The sequence below is a fragment of the Bolinopsis microptera genome, chromosome 13, assembly GCF_026151205.1.
Source record: "Bolinopsis microptera isolate Bmic1 chromosome 13, MBARI_Bmic_1.0, whole genome shotgun sequence".
Classification (NCBI taxonomy): domain Eukaryota; kingdom Metazoa; phylum Ctenophora; class Tentaculata; order Lobata; family Bolinopsidae; genus Bolinopsis; species Bolinopsis microptera.
Window position 1 is genome coordinate 5,975,030 of NC_087084.1, and position 20,237 is coordinate 5,995,266.

The 20,237-nt window shown below is 41.0% G+C and overlaps 2 protein-coding genes across 2 annotated transcripts; both read left to right on the forward strand.

The window, feature by feature from the left end:
* Positions 1 to 426: 426 nt before the first annotated feature.
* LOC134825174 (2' cyclic ADP-D-ribose synthase BtTIR-like) lies at positions 427 to 9,997 on the forward strand. Its single transcript, XM_063837324.1, has 4 exons — positions 427 to 585; positions 2,520 to 2,677; positions 3,546 to 3,968; positions 6,518 to 9,997. The coding sequence occupies exons 1-4, from the start codon at positions 492 to 494 to the stop codon at positions 6,551 to 6,553; spliced, it is 711 nt and encodes a 236-aa protein (XP_063693394.1). The 5' UTR covers positions 427 to 491; the 3' UTR covers positions 6,554 to 9,997.
* A 7,388-nt stretch (positions 9,998 to 17,385) lies between these two features.
* On the forward strand, positions 17,386 to 19,783 carry LOC134825137 (uncharacterized). The gene has a single exon (XM_063837278.1). It carries the CDS (start codon positions 17,406 to 17,408, stop codon positions 19,596 to 19,598), a length of 2,193 nt encoding a protein of 730 aa, XP_063693348.1. The 5' UTR covers positions 17,386 to 17,405; the 3' UTR covers positions 19,599 to 19,783.
* Positions 19,784 to 20,237: the final 454 nt, after the last annotated feature.

Consider the following 20,237-nt stretch of genomic DNA (forward strand, 5'->3'; position numbering starts at 1 on the left):
ACATACCTGGAACAAATATATGTAATATAAATGATATATTATTGTAAACATATATTTTAAATTCACGTGCTTATATCCACCGTTATGGCACAATACTTGAACATTTTTCTGGATTTATTGTTGTCAATGTCTTGAGGTAACCAGACCGCTGTCATCGGTAATTGTTAGTAATTATTGCTTTCTGGATTCAGCAAGTGATGAAAGCTAGGATAGTTCATATATTATCATATCTCTTGGGGAAAGCAGAAGTAAATAGGTGTCTTTTAGTTCGACACTCTTAGTTGTTAGTCTGGACACAGTTTCAGCTGTAGCCTAGAATATTTTATGCTCATCTTCCTTTTTTCTTTTGTAGATTTCCGTTCGGAGATCATATTGTTATGTAGTTATCTTTATTGTATGTTTGATTGATTGATAGTTTCATAAAAATTGATCCAATAATCAATTAATGTTATCCATTAATTAAAGTAATTAACCAATTAACTCTGTTAGGAATGGGAAATGCCTCCTCGGCAGGGGAAGAAGAAACCGTTTTAGCAGCCCAACTTGCATCCTCGTCAAAAGATTCGTACTCAACCTCCCAATTAAGTGAGTTGCTAAGCAATAATTATCCAATTATGGTATAATTACCACTCATTAAATTACGTGTATTACAACCGTAACAGTTACTTCATGGTTTGGAAGCTCAAGGATTTGGCCAGGATTCCTAACTTAATAAACTACCCACCACGGTCAACCCTAAACAATAAACATGCTGAGTCTCACTGACTTATTATATAGTTTATTAATCAATATAGCTATCTCAATGGCCAACGTCTTTGCAAACTTTGAAAGTGATGTACCAGGACCAGAACCATGACCATTGACCAGTACCATGACCAGTACCAGTAGGCAGTACCATTGACCAGTACCAGGACCAGTTACAGTAACATTACCAGTACCAGTACCAGTACCAGTACCATTGACCAGTACCATTGACCAGTACCATTGACCAGTACCAGGACCAGTTACAGTAACATTACCAGTACCAGTACCAGTACCAGTACCAGTATCAAGATCTTGAAACCCCTCAAATATCCATAACTAGATATATCAGTGTGGGACAAACTCAAAGCACCCTTTCTCCACCTTGAAACCTAACACTGCCCCAGCCCGCTCACGAGACCCAATTTCACAGATAGTGGCACACCAGGCCTGTTCCACAGAACAGCTTACATCCTCATCTAGTTTCGTGGGTCATCCCCATTACAGTGCTCTCTCTCTCTCTCTCTCTCTCTCTCTCTCTCTCTCTCTCTCTCTCTCTCTCTCTCTCTCTCTCTCTCTCTCTCTCTCTCTCTCTCTTTCTCTCTCTCTCTCTCTCTCTCTCTCTCTCTCTCTCTCTCTCTCTCTCTCTCTCTTTCTCTCTCTCTCTCTCTCTCTCTCTCTCTCTCTCTCACTCTCTCTCTCTCTCTCTCTCTCTCTCTCTCTCTCTCTCTCTCTCTCTCTCTCTCTCTCTCTCTTTTTCTCTCTCTCCCTCTCTCTCTATCTCTCTCTTTTTCTCTCACTCCCTCTCTCTCTCTCTCTCTCTCTCTCTCTCTCTCTCTCTCTCTCTCTCTCTCTCTCTCTCTCTCTCTGAGTTCTAATTAAGTGCTGGAGAGAGAGCACCAATACTTCTGAAGTAGTAACTTGATCCGTCCTTCAGAGGAGCGAGAAGACCTTTGTTTTGTTGTGTAAGAGAAAGTGGGGGAAGCTAATGAATGTTATTAGTGTCTGGGTGGTTGCAATGTGGTTGTATCAGATCATTGTCAGCAGTCTGGGTGGTTCAACCTGGTTATTGTCATTTGTCAACAGTCTCTCCTTCAGATATATCATAGTACACACAAGATTTTAGATTAACTTTGTAGACTTAGTATTTTAGAACAAAACGTTTCCTTGTGTTTTAGAAAGTTTTAGAAAGAGTGTGTCTGAGTTGTACCAGATCATTGTTAGTCGTCTCTCTGTTTATAACGCAGTACCCACGTGAAGTGTTCATTACCCGACGCTTTGTTTTATTCTTATATACTTCTGTATTATTGTGAGCTGTGGTGTTTCGTTCGTCTAGGCTTCTCATGTTCTGCTCAGATCTTTTGTGGTTGTTGGTGCTTCCTCGGCGGTTCATCTGGTACCTTTATCTGGCAGAAAAGTTATTTGCCTGCTAGTTGTTACTATGTTTGTGCTTGTTTTGCACCTGATTTTGCACAAAGAACTTGTTAATGCAGGCTTCGAAATATTTCCGTGTATTTACAGATAATAATACATCAGAAAGTAAAGATTTCCTGTTACTTTGAGACAATACCTGCTTAAGCCTTAATCGGCTGTCAGATAGAACCCAGCTCCTTTCACTAAAGGATAATGTTGTTGTGTGCCAGCCTAATACCTGTTAACCAAAGAACAAAACATTTCTTTGTATTTTAAGACAATACTCCATAAAAGAAAACATCTCCCGACATTTAAACACAACATACTTCAAGTACTTCCAAACTAAATATTTCCTTGTGTTCTAGGACAATACTACCTGTTGATGCTAGAAGAGCGAGACCGGAAACAGCAAGAGACGACAGCAGCCTTACACCGAACAAGTAGCACGTGCAGCAGCGAGAGTCTGGACGATTCTTCGCCAAGAAAGAGACGCTTACCTTACGCAGGCCTGACCACCAGAATGGTACGTGAAATTTACATCATTTTACATTTAATTTACATTTATTTAACGTTAAATTAATATTAAATTAACATTGTTAGTTGGGTTAATTATTTATTGGTGCCGGTAGATATAATTAGATACGAGCAGAAGAATGAGTATTATTCCTTTCCGGTATTTTCCTCCATGATCCTCCCCCATGCGGGCCGGGGATGTTACTGTTTAAACAAATGACGCGTTAGACCCTAACCACTAAACGCCACATACTCTGGTGAGTACCACGGTCTTTACCAAGGTCTTTACCACGGTCTTTACCACGGTGTTTACCCGAGTGTGGCCGAGATACTCTTTAGTCTTTTGTTTGGAATTATCCGCACCGGATAGTCTTGAGAATACCATTATCATGGTACACGTAGGAGGAATAATGGTAAACTCTCCCAAAATAGCGGTGATCCCATCTATAGGGTTGATCCCCTGCCAAAAGAGAATGATCCCCCATTATATAGAAACAAGGATTCCCCGTATAATAGAGGGAGTGATCCCCCGTGTTTGAACTCTGGGTGGTGTTTTATCTTAGTCAGATTCAATTAACACAATTATGTTATCTTGAAAAGATGATAAAATGTATTTTTACCGGACTCCACCCCACATTATTAATTTAATGTTATGATGAATTTTGATTGATAAATTAATGAATAAATATCACAGCATTTTATTTAGCCCTCGTCGACTACGTAATAATTCAACAAAATTAATTAATTTCATAAAGATTACGTAATTTTATATCATTTTAATGGCTTTATCACACCACAAAATAATGCAATTTAAACATCTTAAACACGTTCAATTTTAACAGTTGCGTTTAACAGTTACATGACATCACTTCACACAGGTTTCCAGATTGAAGAACCGGTCAACAAAAGTGACGAACGTGGACGCCTTTATCTGTTACTCCCGCTCAGATGGAATGACAGTCGCCAAAACACTATCCGAGAAATTAAAGGACTGCGACTACAGAGTCAAGTTAGACACCAAATCAAAACCAGCCAGCTGCTCTGAAGCCATCAACAACGCCAAATACGCCATTGTTATCCTATCGCCCGCCTTCTTCCAAGACGAGCACGCAATGGGAGTCCTGGAGCGGTTAATCTGCCGGCAGCTAAACCGCGGGGAGCGGTTCATTTTACCGCTTTGGCACGAGGTTGATGAGAGGCAGGTCTTCGAGAGCTGGCCACAGATGTGCGATATTTTCGGGCTGAAGACGAGCATTGGTGTTCCCGCGATAGTGAGGGAATTCAGAAACAAAATCATACATGTAAGTACTAAGTTGCGGTTTTGCTGTGTAAGTTGCGGTTTTGCTGTGGAAGTTGCGGTTTTGCTGTGGAATTGTTGTTCTATTTTTGTGATTCTCGAATTTGGCACTTAATTCCATTTTAGAGGAATGTTCTTTGGAAATGAGATTGACGTTACAAATAAAGATTAGCTCTCGTTTTTATAAAAATTCGCAACTTCCGAACCTCATTAACAGATTAACCTTGCCCAATCACAGCTAAAAAGATCGCCCTTCCTGCGTACTTCGCGGCATCTCACTGTACTGTTAACCGCATATCATGATAGCGGAGGTGTATTTTGAAAGTCTGATATTTCAGTCTGTCAAACTTCACCTCTGCAACCAATCAGATACCATCATTATATCTGTAATTTCTCGGCCACCCTGTCAAATCCCACCAATATAAAGTTCTCGGAATTTTAATGCCCGATTATCTCAAGCACCAACTCAAATTTCTAGAGGCCTCGCTTGTACCTAGGCCTCTTAACTTTAAGCAGACCATAGTATTTAAAATTGATAATGATAAATGATCGCAAATATTAAAATGAGAACTCTTACGTCGACTGTTTCTAAGTAGGCGTCTCTGATGTGTATCTTGGAAAAGTAGTTATATGGTAGCTATATGTCTGGTCCTTGAACTCAGCTAGTGTTCCTGCTTGGCACATCTCCAACTATTCTTCTTGCATTCTTTTCACTCTTCTCTCCCCGTCATTCTCTCCCCCTTTTCCTCATCGCCTTCTCTCATCCGCTGCTCCCATTTATTTCCTTCATATTCTCTCTTTCCGCCCCTTTTTCACCCTCCTTCCCCCTGGTTCTACTCTCAAAAGGTATGTGGCATTGTGGCGTACCAACTTCTCCCAGCAGCTCTCTCCCTCTCCTCGGTACAATGAGGATGTATATCTCAAGTCACGTGATATCCCTTGCGCCCACGTGACTTTATTTTCTGCTCTTTTCGTACTTGCGATCCACGTGACCGTGCTAGTGCGCGTATATTGGTACTGAAAACCACGTGGGCAGTACAGAACGCTTTTATTAGTTCTAACCCAGGGTTTGGGTCATTCTAACTCCGGGTCTGGTGGTCTCCAAGTCTGGTGGTCATGGTAGATGGCTGGTTGTGTTATAATTTCAACACAGCACTCATATGTAATAGTTTCTTCTGGTAGAACACAGTGGTATCTCTCTCTGCTATACAATTTACAATGAGAATCATGCAGTGAATGTGTGTGATCATTACATGGTTTGGGGTGTGTACTGTGTGAGTGTGTGTGTTCACGGATGTGGATTGTGAGGGTTACCTGCTATTCTTGTGTGATGGATGAGTATAGCATGCTTTGCATATCATCAAACATTCCTCCCTGACCCTGTGTAGAGATTGCTGTTTATCATAATACCACATTAATATTGTGACCCTGTCTTTTCCAACACGTGCACTGTTCATAACTTGTCACACCTTTAACTTATTTAACTAGCCATGAAGAGTTATACTCGTTACAACAAGCATAACTTCTCCAAGTTTCTTCCGGCGCTGGAGATTACGAACGCACCAGAATTATCGATCAGTTCATTCTAGAACTTCTCGATATCTTGTAAAACTTTATCAGTCAACACCTCCTTCACTCCTCCCTCCTCCTTCTCCCGTCTAGTGTTGCCAGTTTGAAGTAGCTCACCTGTAACCAGCTTAGTATTTGCACCTAAAGGAACCGGTAACGGAACACCGTTCCTCTGGTAAGGAACACACCACTCACGAACTGGTAACCTGATCCCCTGCTTACCCATCTTATCAATTATGTTAGAGCCACCGTGTAAGAGATACGGCGTGAACTCCTGCTGATTTACCACCGTCTGGCTTCCCATCGGGCCGCACCAGAAAAGTCTGCCAAATCTGTGGCCTGTACTTATTTTAACTAATTACAATGTAGTACAGATCTATTATATGTATTGAGTATTGGTAATGGGACGGGAACGTTTAAACTTTAAACCTGGTGTAGGTAGTCCATACATCCTGGCTCCATGACAAATTGATTTGAAGAATGTGTTTCACTTGTAGATGAAATAGCAAACTATTTAGATAACATCCAGAAACACAGTGTACACAACCTACCCAGTTAATTACTTCTCAGTGCTACATAACTCAACAATCTATATTATATTGCTGTGTGGACAGTTTCCAGAGTAATTCGAAGAATTTTGATTCGGTTAAATTTCACGTAAAATCTGGACTGTTTCCAGAGATGTGACGTGGCTTAACAAATTTCATTTCGTATCTTTGGCGACTAATTGTAGAGCGGTATTTTTTCAGCTCGGTCTGTTTGTGATATGATACTCACTACACTCCCGTTTATATTGTGTTTTTTATATACGCTAGTGCCCAAAACTTCATACCAGCATTGAGAAAACTTATCAATTTAAAATTTTACTTGCTCAGAATGTTTTAAGAAAAAGGGAAACTGCACTCCGTTATATAACCAATCATTAACAGTAAATTAGTTTTTGATTATTTGACTAGTATTTAACGGGAAATAATCTTTTTTCAGGGTACACAGATGTGTAACAGAGTGTGTCAAGTTTAAAAGACAAACAAACTACCGTTGCCAAGGCAACGAACCAACCCTGTAGTAGCCCCGGGCCGAGTCGGGCCCACAAGCTATATTTCATCAAATGACATTTATCAAACTACACCACGTGCAGAACTTAACTCTCACGTGACTTCACAAGGTCGCGTGACAAACCACGTGACTTCCTTATTTGGTCAACACGTGTTTTCAAGAGCTTTCATGAGGAACAACACGGGGAATGCTAGAAGTTTATACTCAAGGAATGGGATGGTCTTATTGGTTCGATTGACTCAAAAGATAGGGGTGGTTACATTGTCAGATCGCCGCGGACATAAAAAGAAATCGAGATCAGAGGCACGTGCCACGACGTAGTCTTTCATTCTGGACGTACCAAGAAGAAGCGTCGTGACGTCACTACTCTCGTGGTGTTCTGGCAATGAATTGTTTGTCTTTGTTTGTGCACGTGTTATTACATAAGTGCACGTGCACGCACTTGATTCGGATATGATGGTATGATTATATGAGCTGCAGGAAAGCTGCGTATGCGAAACAGAAGCTTGGGTCTGCATACTGCGTGACAGTGGGTGTGTGTGTGTGTGTGCGAGATCGTGTGATCTGACTGATATTTTATTGTGATCTGATCTGCGCACATGATCCCTCTACCATCACGTAGTACTGATCACCCGATGTAAGGTCGTCGGTGTCGGGTATACCAAAGGAATAAACAAGATGGACGGCGAGATGTTCCGTGTTTCTGTTTCCATGAACACAACGTGCCACGTGACACACACACGCGCCACGTGGAGTGTTTGGTTTGACACGTGGTGTGGTGGGTGTCCACGTGGTCGCATCATGAAACTATGTTGTGCTTGCTCTGGAGTAACTGTATTGGATGGGAGTCTACCAAAGATTGAGATGTTGAGCCTGGTGCTGGTTACGTGTCGGATGTTGTTGTTTTTTTCCAGTATGTATGATATGATCTGTTGTGCGACACGTTTATTACACAACTAGAGATATGTGATTCGAATTTATTTGGAGAAGATCTGAAACAACCGGGCTGTGATCTCCAGAGAGCGAATGGCGTGGAATTTGTTATTTCATTTTAAGCTCAATATACTAACGTTTTAAAATGATTTAATAAACCTGTCAAACTGTGGAACCCTGCCGTGACAGATCAGCAACAAACTTATTCCTACACTTGAACTGAATACTGATCGTCAACATTTCAGTTGCTGGTCAATTCCGGTAGAGTTTCACGGTTTGGCACCTGTTTTTGGCTATACTTGGGCATATTTCGCACGTGACAGTTTAACTCAATCGTATTTAAACTATCAAATTAATACTATAAATTAAAAACAACTTTGTCACGATGGAAATGTGTCCATGTAAGCGTAAGTTAGCAAAAATGAACGACAACCAGAAACTAAAAGTATCAAAACCTAATATCTTGGTGTGATTGTTTAAATCGGATTTGTATGAGCGCCCATCAAAAACAGTCTTCTTCCACTATAATCTCACCTATAATACACATTTCAACATGTTTCAACACACCCCAATCAAACATCAAAAAATGAACAAGAAGCTCTGTTTTTGGTGGAGTGGATAGAGATTGTTTGTAGTTTTGGGAGAGTATATTCATCAAACAAGAGTGAGAGATTTTTAAAGGACTCCGGTATTTTTTGCTAGCACGAAGTAGCTAACCGTTGGACAGCTACAGTATTGAATCCTAATATTTGTTTCTCTCTCCAACCCTCAAACCAACCACACTTCCTACTACTAAAAAAGATCGCGTTACAAAACACGTGACTGCCTTATTTGGTTATCACGTGATCTATTAAAAATTACATGTGACGAGACGGTATTCCCGCTAACAGAAAGATGTGGGAAGGAATGAAAGTTGGGGGGAGAACAGAATTGACAGAAAGTTGTGTGCAACGTCTGTTTTCATATTACCTCCGTTCTCAGGAGATTATAGGTATTATACTTGAAACCGGAAATCACGTGATCAACTTTAACCACTACTTGCCACAAAAATGTCATTAATCTGGCTAACCGAGCATGATTTATACGTATTTAAATTTCCCGTAGCTTTGTTTCCTTGCTGTGGAATTTCACAGACAATTAACCACCATTATTGTCCTTACAATAATTATAAAACTGCCACACACTAGGAACTGATATGTACCAATGCGATCTATTTATCGTTTGTAGACCAAACATAATTAATTAATTAATTAACAATTAAAGTTGATCGTGTGGACCGGCTAATTCACAATGGTAACGATTTAAAAGAGTTTAGATTTGTGATGTTAACATAAATTTCCTTATTTATTGTTTTTAGGTTTACTTATATACAATGGATGGCCTTCTGATACTTACAGTTTACTTTACATGATTATACCCATATGATATATTCCTAATATATATGCGATTTGTACCTAACATAATGTCCATATTTAGTATATTCAATTGACTTGTTGTTCATCTATAACGAGGGATGACCGGCGTGCTGCAACATCTACCATATTATGTTGGATACACACCCTTCAGTTAAGGAACTAAAACTTGCTATTGAGGAATGCACTACTGGAACCAGTTTTGGCACAGAACCAGAATAATGACAAAGTGTGCAGCCAGTCGGTCATCTCCAGTAATGTGGGGCTGTGGGAGTCGCTAAACGCAGTCACGCGATTCACGTGACTTCCTTATTTGGTCATCGCGTGTACCGCCGCCCTGTTGCAAGCGATGTTTAGATTTTAGAGGGTTAATATTGAGATATTGCGAGGGTTGAATTCTTTGATCTGATACACTAAAAATACCTATAAATAGTTAGCGGGTCTTGCTATTCTCTTCCAACAAAAAAGAAAAGAAGTGAAATTCTGTAAATTGTATTATTGTTATCACCTCCGAGAGAGAGATAGAGAGGAAGAGAGATCTCACCTCTCTTCACAGAGTTATTTAGTTTGACCACCACACGGAGCATCAACACGCTAATATTATACACACACCTTAACAGGACCACACACACACACACATGTATTGTACCGATAATATATTCTGGAATTCTAATATGGTGATGATTTGTGTATAAGAATTAAGAGTATAATGTGATACATATGTGTACTTGTAACATTACCTTATATGGTAGTGTAACCATGGTAACACTACCATATAAGGTTATGTTACAATGCGTCCTGATAGTATCCTTATGGTTTACAAACCAGATCTTGGTCGGTACGAGTTACTTTATTTACTACTGCGACAATATTTGACGATTTATTAACAAAACCCTTTATAATATAGCCTTGGTCCATGTTGATGTAAAATGCATGATTTTGTTTTAAAAAGTCAATTAAAAGGAGTAAATTAACCGTCACAAAATGCGTTTAGCATTAATGAGTGATAAGAATGTGTTTTCCATCATTTAACCAATTTTACAGCCACTATGTCGTCATGCCCTATCATGCTTGTTTAATTTTTAATTTTTGTGAATAATGCTAAGGAAAAGGATTTGGGATATTTATAGTTTCCTCCTACCAAGCAACTCTTGTGTATGTCTAGTCATGTTCAATAACTCCTGATATATATATAATATATATGATATATATGTTGTGTTCCTCAACCACGTGACTTCCTTATTTGGTCATCACGTGACTTCCTTATTTGGTCATCACGTGACTTCCTTATTTGGTCATCACGTGACTTCCTTATTTGGTCATCACGTGACTTCCTTATTTGGTCATCACGTGAGTACATATTACCTGACGGAGGACTGTAGTAAAACATTGATCTGATTGTTATGATATAGCTGTTGTGTGTTAAGAGATGTGAGAATTTAATAAATCTATACTAGACCAAGATAACGACGATATGGTCCATTGGAGTGATATTTGCCGGCCGTTAACCTTGGGGTTCAAGTCAAATCTTACTAAATTTTATGAATTTCTCGGTCTACCCCCTCTTCCATTCCCCAAGTTCTTGAAGTTTCTGATCAGTGAAGTTATAAAAGACTTCAAACAATTCCACACGGGTAAGCATCTTCAGCCCCTCCCTTTCAGTGCTTACGTGAAATAAAAACGCCCTTGAAAATAAACAATATAACTTGAATCCCCAAGGGAGAGACCGGCAACAACATGTATTAATATTTACCTAACATAATATAACACCTAAAATTTTTAACATTAAAACTTTTCTACGACTGAAGTATATTGGATGTGTCTAGTTCTACATATAAACGTATTCTATTCCCTTTCTGTTACCGGTAGCCATGGAAAGAACAAATTTTTACAAAATTCCAGCTAACAACAAAACATTATGATGAATAGAATAAGTCATACGTTTTAGATATTCAAGCCAAAAAGCTAGAAATATCTCGATTTCTGTGAAGTATGAATACCACAGCTTCTGATGGCTCCTTTCGATTGACCTGAACTGCAGCACTGAGCAATGAATTATGTTTCTCAGTTGTTATTGAAAACTCTTTTAAAATAACCAATAATGGCTACCGATCAATGATACTAATATTACTTATGTAAATCGGAACTAGTCGAGTTTTTATAGTAATGAGTGTCATGTGTCCTCAAATGGATATTTCATTATTTCTATTTTCCTAGCGCAATAAATAAGCGTTTTCCTTGTTCTAGCGAAATCATTGTAAAACTGATTACGGAGGGGGAGGGGGTACAAATTTACCAAAAAGTGATTACGTAATATGTGATTGACCCCTAATCAAGACTTATAGAAGCAAGAAGGGAACCATGAGAAGATGAGAACATAAATCAATTGTTAAGACAATCTATACGGACAACAGCTCATGAGGGTTAAGGAGATATTCCTACGAACATAGTGATCAGGAGTGTCTGCTTTTAGTTTATACTCGAAGTGGAATATCAAGTGGCGAGCTGGGAGGAACTTTCGAGATCGTCTGGAAGGGCTGATCTAAAAGCAAGCCCTGCTCGGTGTTTATAGCTAATCTAACTATTATATAGTCAGTGTAATATAAATAAGGGACAAGTGCGAGCACAAAATTGTTGATACATGTTACGTATCACAAATATCAGAGATATTATGGATACACCAGGAAGGAGCACCTCTGCGCGGCGTCAGTAAATTTACAAGTTCGCGCGAAAAATAGTCTTATTTTCCTGGCGCTTTGTTCTCGCGCCGGGAGTGAATCACTAATTAGCTCACTACTTTGTACTTAGTCTTAACTCACAAGCATAATCTACAATCTAGATCTATAAAACGAAGTTAGAGTTACACTTACATAGATCATATGAATATGGATAATAGAAATTACATACACACATAATTGAACAGCATGAGACAAGTGGAAAACAAACAAACTAGAATAGAATTTAAGCTCGTAAAGAATAGTTGCTTGATTATTGGAGATATTGGAGATTTCAAAACTCTAGTCCGACAGTCAAAGTTCTTTTGTTTAACTTTAGTGCGTGTCGAACTTGATATGAGTCCAGATAGAGCACGTTAGTGCGGCGCGCGCGAAAAGTGGCATGCCACGTATGTCAACAAAATTGTTTGTCTCCGATTTTGATAAATTTGGTACCAAAAGTTGATTACTGGGCCGCGCTCAGCCTGTCATTCCGCCGAATCTCTATTAATTATGTTAATAAACATGATAGCCTGAGGTCCCCAGGTAAAAAGTTGAAAGTTGCATCAAAGTGCAGTGAATAATGTAAATTCACCGTGTAGTACAGTTATTTTAAGCTGTGTGTGGGCTAGTGAAGTTAATTCCGCGATGTCGGTAATTTCCCAACCATTTTTGACCTGAAATTCCTTGTAGCGCGATGCACTACTGCATACTGGGTCGCGCGCGCGCATCCAATAATGCTTCTCGCAACCACATGCAACCTTATGCAGATCGGCGAGATGCGAAGGATTGACATCGTGAATCAAGAAATTCCTTATCATACGTTGCATGAACCGCCGCGCACGAGTGCGCGGCTCCCCTGCCATGAGGGGCTAAGTGCAAAGAAACTGCTGCTAACTGCTGCTCACTGCTGCTAACTGCTGCTCACTGCTGCTCACTGCTACTAACTGCTGCTCACTGCTGCTCACTGCTGCTCGCTGCTGCTGTCAGTGAGCAGAAGTGAGCAGCAGTTAGTAGCAGTGAGCAGCAGTGAGCAGCAGTTTCTTTGCACTTAGCCCCTCGATCCTGTAGCTGTATCGTTAAAACTCTATAGTGAAACAAGTACGACCGTGGGGGTCACGACGTGATACAAGAAATTCCGGCCGACCGGAAAATTTTTGTATGTCCCAAATTTTGGAAAATTTTATGCAATGTAATTTTAAACATTTTAGCGCCTAAATTTGTATGTTTATAACCTACCAAAACGCGCGCCGGGTTGGACTCGTCGACGGTCAGCTAATATTTGGAACAAATATTGTAAGAGTATCACCCGTTAAGCCTAGATTAGCTTGCTAATACTCGAAAATTCGATGCTCACGCTGGGTTGTGGGTAATAAATAAATAATCATGATATAACACTCATCGCCTTGTAGGTTTACAACCTACCAGAACGCGCGCCGAGTTGGACTCGTCGACGGTCCAATATATGGCCTGGAACAGATATTTTACGAGTATCACCCGTCAATCATCGCCACGCGTCGTCGGTACGTGCGGCTTTCAATGTATTTATATTTGCAATATATATCTCCAATCTCGTGCCTGCGTTTGATCTAATTCCTGCGCTCGATCTAATTTCTGCGTTCGATCTAATAAAATCTAGGCCGGTTACAGTTACGTTGCACGTGTTGCATACTTGTCATACGTTGTATGACCCGCCGCGCACGTACGAGTGCCGCGCGACTCCCCCTCTATCGTAGAAAATCTAAACCATAGTGAAAGTGAGACGACCGTGGGGGTCACAACGTGATACAATTTGCAATTGCATACTGTTGGAAAATATGCGCGCAGCTATAGCTGCCTGATCTGACCACTTATGTGGAGTGTGGTTGCTTTGCTGTGCGCGAGTTGGTTTTGTTTCACGTTTACACGTCAATTGATCATATTTCCGACTTTATTACTTTTTTGCAAACAAAGCTATATATCAGAGTCTAATGCGAGTTCAGGTGACGATGTAAACGTTTTTGAGGTTCAATATCACTCTCAAAATGATTCTTCTTTGCTTTATGTGACTCATAGTGAAACCACCAACACCGAACAATTCTTTTCAGAAGTTCCTTTTTCTTCGAAATGTTCTGCTGCTTGGCATGGCAGCAGTTCAAAAAGGGACATCGAACCAAGTTAGGATTTGCTCGATGTAAACACTGTTCGAAAGTTTTAAAGACCAGTGGTGGATCAACTGAAGGATTGATTTCTCATTTGGTTTCAGCACACCACATTGTGATACCGACATCGCAAATACTAACTTTTCAAAAATACTTCGAACTGAACCATCGTTGGCTGCACTTTCTTTGCGCCGTCATCTAAACTTGAAGCTACTGAAATGATTGTTCGTTTAGTGCATTGGTCTACCCTTGATAGCGTTTGAAAAATTTAAAGATTTTAGGCGCTTGATGAATAGAGCAGGTTTAAACGTTCCAAAATCTCACAACACGATCGCTGCAAAGTTGATACAGTATTGCGAAAATATAAAAAAGCTGATGAAAGTTGAATTTGAGGAACATTTGTTTCTTTTAACAAACTTTCAATGTTCGGGAATCCCAATTTCCGGGAACAGGGAAATTCCCGATTTTCGGGAATCCAGGAAATTTTTCCCGATTTTCGGGAATTCCGGGATTTATTTCGGTCGGGATTTCCGAATCCCGGGATTTAAAAATGAGATCGGGAATGACTTCACTAATGTGGGCCTCCATTGTGCAAAAGTGTAAAAAGGACGAAAAACAGGTTTCTCGCTTAAAATGCATATAATTATAATTACATATAATTCCTAAAATATCAAATATTTTGAAATAATTTTTACAGGATCGTAATAATGAATAAGCCTTATAGTCAGACGCAACTTTTGGTACAAAAATTATAACATTTGAAGGACAAAATTTGTTCAGGTTTTAAAAATTTGAAAATAATGTTCCTTTAAATTTTATGATATTAGTACTAGTAGTAGGTAGTACTAGTAGTATAAGTACTGTAATTGCAAATTGTAGCATCAGTTCAGGATTGAGGATATTGTAAAAACTGAGTTGAAGACGTAGGTACATCGTATAACTATAACTCGCGTACATGGCGCCACGATCAAAATATCCTGACGAATGTTGTTAAGGACGTATTAGTACTACTGGGCGGCGCTCAGCCTGTCATTCCGCTGAATCTCTATTCTATGTTTATGAACATAGTAGCCTGGGGTCCCCAGGTAAAGGACGTATAGTAGCCGCGCAAGGAGACCGAAGTCAAAATTTGACGATATTTTGTATAAAGAAAGTGTAAACAATGTGATTATTTATTTGTTAGTTTCAATGATATGATTATGAGATTGCGAACTGCTCCAGACTTTGCTTCAGTAGAGCGAATTAGAATATCGTTATAATATCCTTGTTTGTGTTAGACTCATTACCTTGTTCCAGTCTGCTCACCACCAACATGGAAACTATGACCGAGCTTGATCATGTCCTCCAGCTCCGGGGAATGAGCTCTCTCTCTCTCTCTCTCTCTCTCTCTCTCTCTCTCTCTCTCTCTCTCTCTCTCTCTCTCTCTCTCTCTCTCTCTCTCTCTCTCTCTCTCTCTCTCTCTCTCTCTCTCTCTCTCTCTCTCTCTCTCTCTCTCTCTCTCTCTCTCTCTCTCTCTCTCTCTCTCTCTCTCTCTCTCTCTCTCTCTCTCTCTCTCTCTCTCTCTCTCTCTCTCTCTCTCTCTCTCTCTCTCTCTCTCTCTCTCTCTCTCTCTCTCTCTCTCTCTCTCTCTCTCTCTCTCTCTCTCTCTCTCTCTCTCTCTCTCTCTCTCTCTCTCTCTCTCTCTCTCTCTCTCTCTCTCTCTCTCTCTCTCTCTCTCTCTCTCTCTCTCTCTCTCTCTCTCTCTCTCTCTCTCTCTCTCTCTCTCTCTCTCTCTCTCTCTCTCTCTCTCTCTCTCTCTCTCTCTCTCTCTCTCTCTCTCTCTCTCTCTCTCTCTCTCTCTCTCTCTCTCTCTCTCTCTCTCTCTCTCTCTCTCTCTCTCTCTCTCTCTCTCTCTCTCTCTCTCTCTCTCTCTCTCTCTCTCTCTCTCTCTCTCTCTCTCTCTCTCTCTCTCTCTCTCTCTCTCTCTCTCTCTCTCTCTCTCTCTCTCTCTCTCTCTCTCTCTCTCTCTCTCTCTCTCTCTCTCTCTCTCTCTCTCTCTCTCTCTCTCTCTCTCTCTCTCTCTGACTCTCTCTCTCTCTTTGACTCGCTCCCAAGACTAAATTTCAGTGATTTGTACGTCAGAAGTGGAGAGAGCTGCGAGATTGAGCGGATCTTTACTATGCTCGTACGTTGCTTACGAATAATTTATTCGCTGCAGATCCCACTCAATTCTTCAATCGAGCCTGCTAAATGAAAATCACTCTACACTGCCACTGGTAATTCGAAATTTTCATAAGATTAGGCCCCTGCAGTCAGGACTATTAATGAACCAATTTCGATTGATGAATTTTTGAACGTTGATTAAATTAAGGTAAACAATCTTCATACAATTTTTAAAAATCAAGGTGACTGATAAGATAGAAGCGTTCAAAAGAACGATAGACGAGCGGTCTACACGCTCACAGGCTACCACGTCTCGTGTAACCTCAGGTCTCTAACACGCTCACAGGTTGCCACGTCTCGTGTAACCCCAGGACTCTAAGTCTAACATGCTCACAGGTTGCCACGTCTCGTGTAACCCCAGGACTCTAAGTCTAACATGCTCACAGGTTGCCACGTCTCGTGTAACCCCAGGACTCTAACACGCTCACAGGTTGCCACGTCTTGTGTAACCCCAGGACTCTAACACGCTCACACAGGTTGCCACGTCTTGTGTAACCCCAGGACTCTAACACGCTCACAGGCTATCATGTCTCGTGTAACCCCACCAGGAACACTGCATACTCCTACGAGATGCAGTCTTCCTGGTGGAAGACTGCATCTCCGTCTTTAACCTGACGGGGTTGCACCAGGGGCGGTGGTAACTGGTAACAGAGCTTCAAGACTCCAGGAGTCTGTTGTCGATATCTATCATTAATATAAATATGGTATATACCATGGGAGTATCTTTCTCCACCAGAGTTGGAGACATAGGGAGTAGGGACGCATTGTGAAAGCCACTGAAATGCGAAAGGAAGGCTTACAAGTCGAAGCTGACGAAGATAGAAGCGTATATGACTATAATGATATTTTGAATCTTCGTGAATTGGTAGTGAAAACTATTGCTTGATTTACACATTATAAATTAGATCTAACTGAAATGATAGTATATTAGTTGAGCAAACACGACTTGTTTAGAGCATAATTTAGGCGATTTGTATTGATTGCTACAGTAAGCTTATGACTCTCAAACGTAAGATCGAATGAGGGCGGTATCAATAGCCAATGATCCCACCGCGAACTCTCAAAATAATCTTTAGTCTAAGTCATCGTCTAGAGAAGAATAATATAACGGTACCTGACCTCCACCAAGATTGATCATGAGCACTACTTTACCACGTACCAGGTCCAATGTTGCTTTCCTGGTCCCTAGTCAAGCAGTCCAATATCGTCTAGCTTTAACGTCACAACCAATGACGCTCGTCGCTCGTTAGTTACCTTGGTACTGATTACGACAATTATCATTAGCTACAATGGTACCGGTGCAGTATTGGGAATTGACGGAGCGAAATAAATCACCGTTATTGCATGCGCTTAAGCCATTACTTAAGAGCTGCTTACAAGCAACAAGTAATCCATTATTCACCATTTCTGAAAGATGGGGAACTTGCTCCTTTTGACTGCTCTGCTCATCCTCGCCGTTGATGCCCAAGACGACTGTACCTTCAAAAATAAGCAGCTCAGAAAGAAAGAAGATCTCTACAACGAATGCTTAGATGAGGGGTACAAAAGCTCTATAGTAGGATGTGCTGCAACTGGAGGGGAATCTGACCTGTCAAAGAGAGAAAAGAAAAGATGCAGGAAAGTTGAAGAAGACTTGATATTGTGTGACTGGAGCTGTGTCGTGAACGGTGACTGGGGTGAATTTGGAGAATGGAGTGAGTGTTCTGCTGCTTGCGGTGGAGGCACTCAGACTCGCAAACGATCCTGTGATGATCCTCAGCCCGCAGAAGGTGGTGCACAATGTGAGGGAGACGAAGGAGAAACAAGAGTTTGTAATGTTGACCCCTGTCCACCTCGGCTACCTTCATGGCCTGAAGACTTCAAATGGAGTAATGCTGGTGTTCCTGACGGTTATACTTGCATGAGAGTCCTTGAGTTTGCAGAGCCTAAGGATCACACATGGGAGGATAACTTCTTTTGCTGGAAGAATGGACTTGCTGATCCTGGTCTAAGATGGTCGATGGCCGGTGAGATTGCAGGGCAGAAATGCGTACAGATCACAGAAGCAGCTGATCCTGATACATGGACTGATAACTACATCTGTCTCCCTCTGGACACCCCTTACAACTTCAAGTGGAGTTCTGCTGGTCCTTTGGAGGGTTTGAAGTGTATTCAATGGTTGGAACCTGCTGATCCAGATACTTGGAATGACAACTATCTCTGTCACGAAAAATTGGAGGGCCCTGATGTTACTGCATTCCTTCCCTCGTGGCCTGATGAGTTCAAATGGAGCAATGCTGGTGTTCCTGACGGTTACACTTGCATGAGAGTCCTTGAGTTTGCAGAGCCTAAAGATCACACATGGGAGGATAACTTCTTTTGCTGGAAGAATGGACTTGCTGATCCTGGTCTAAGATGGTCGATGGCCGGTGAGATCGAAGGGCAGAAATGCGTACAGATCACAGAAGCAGCTGATCCTGATACATGGACTGATAACTACATCTGTCTCCCTCTGGACACCCCTTACGACCTCAAATGGAGCTCTGCTGGTCCTTTGGAGGGTTTGGAGTGTATTCAATGGTTGGAACCTGCTGATCCAGATACTTGGGATGACAACTACCTCTGTCATTCATGGTGGCACCAGGACCCTTCTTTGAAGACTGTGAATGGTGCATGGACACACTTCGGAAAATGGTCTGAGTGCTCGGCATCATGTGGTACTGGAACTCAGTCGCGGAAACGGTCTTGTGAAAATCCTTCTCCTTTACACGGCGGAGCAGGTTGTGAGGGTGATGAAGAAGAAACCCAAGCTTGCAACACTAAACCCTGCCCAGTCCGGCTACCTTCCTGGCCTGAAGACTTCAAATGGAGCAGTGCTGGAGTTCCTGACGGTTACACTTGCATGAGAGTCCTTGAGTTTGCAGAGCCTAAAGAACATACATGGGAGGATAACTTCTTTTGCTGGAAGAATGGACTTGCTGATCCTGGTCTAAGATGGTCGATGGCCGGTGAGATTGCAGGGCAGAAGTGCGTACAAATCACAGAAGCAGCTGATCCACATACATGGACTGACAACTACATCTGTCTCCCTCTAAAGTCCCCCTACGACCTCAAGTGGAGTTCTGCTGGCCCTATCGAAGGTTTGGAGTGTATCCAATGGCTGGAAACTTCTGATCCAGATACTTGGGATGACAACTATCTCTGTCATGGAACATTTGAAGGTCCTGAAATAGTTAATCATCTACCTGATTGGCCTGAAGATTTCAAATGGAGCAATGCTGGAGTTCCTGACGGTTACACTTGTATGAGAGTCCTTGAATTTGCAGAGCCTAAAGAACACACATGGGAGGATAACTTCTTTTGCTGGATGGATGGAATGCCTGATCCAGGTCTAAGATGGTCGATGGCTGGAGCGATTGAAGGGCAGAAGTGCGTGCAGATCACAGAAGCAGCTGATCCACATACATGGACTGATAACTACATCTGTCTTCCTCTGGACACCCCTTACGACTTCAAGTGGAGTTCTGCTGGTCCTTTGAAGGATTTGGAGTGTATTCAATGGTTGGAACCTGCTGATCCAGATACTTGGGATGACAACTATCTCTGTTTTGAGACAATGGAATTCTAAACTAAGATTTATTAAAAGGGGCTTTATTTGGTTTGATTTGAATGTGATGAGCAAATGGATTTTTTTGAACGATACATGAATGTGTAAACAAATATGTATTCAAATTTTAAAAGTCAGAGTGCCCTAGTCAATATTTTAATTGATCAAGCAAGGTTGTTGTTTGTTATTCATCCATTTTTACTGAGTATGTATATTTATTATGATGTAATGCAATTAAATTTTGGCGTAATTATTTTGTGTTAGATTTATATCGTGTAGTTTGGAATTCTCAAAAGGACGTGAACAGAACGTTATCGTAAATTTAGAATGCAACTGAGTAAAGAAATTTCCATTGCCAAAGGCAAACAGATCGCAAATGGTTGATTATCTTAGTTTGGCACTGAATGGCAAAACTATAAAGGTGAATATATAGTTGAAAACGGATCTTACTTTGCATTGACATTCAGGAAGCAATTAAGATTGCGACAGGCTGTTAAAGAATCTTATATCGAATCAAGGGCTCGATGGGTGGCAGGGCTACATTGTAGGGAAAATTGATCGTGCGTATAGTGTAAACGCGTGATGTCAATGATATAGCATCTTTGTTGGAACTTGGATGTAGTATAGGTCAAGTGGTTAGATCTCAGGTCAATACATGAA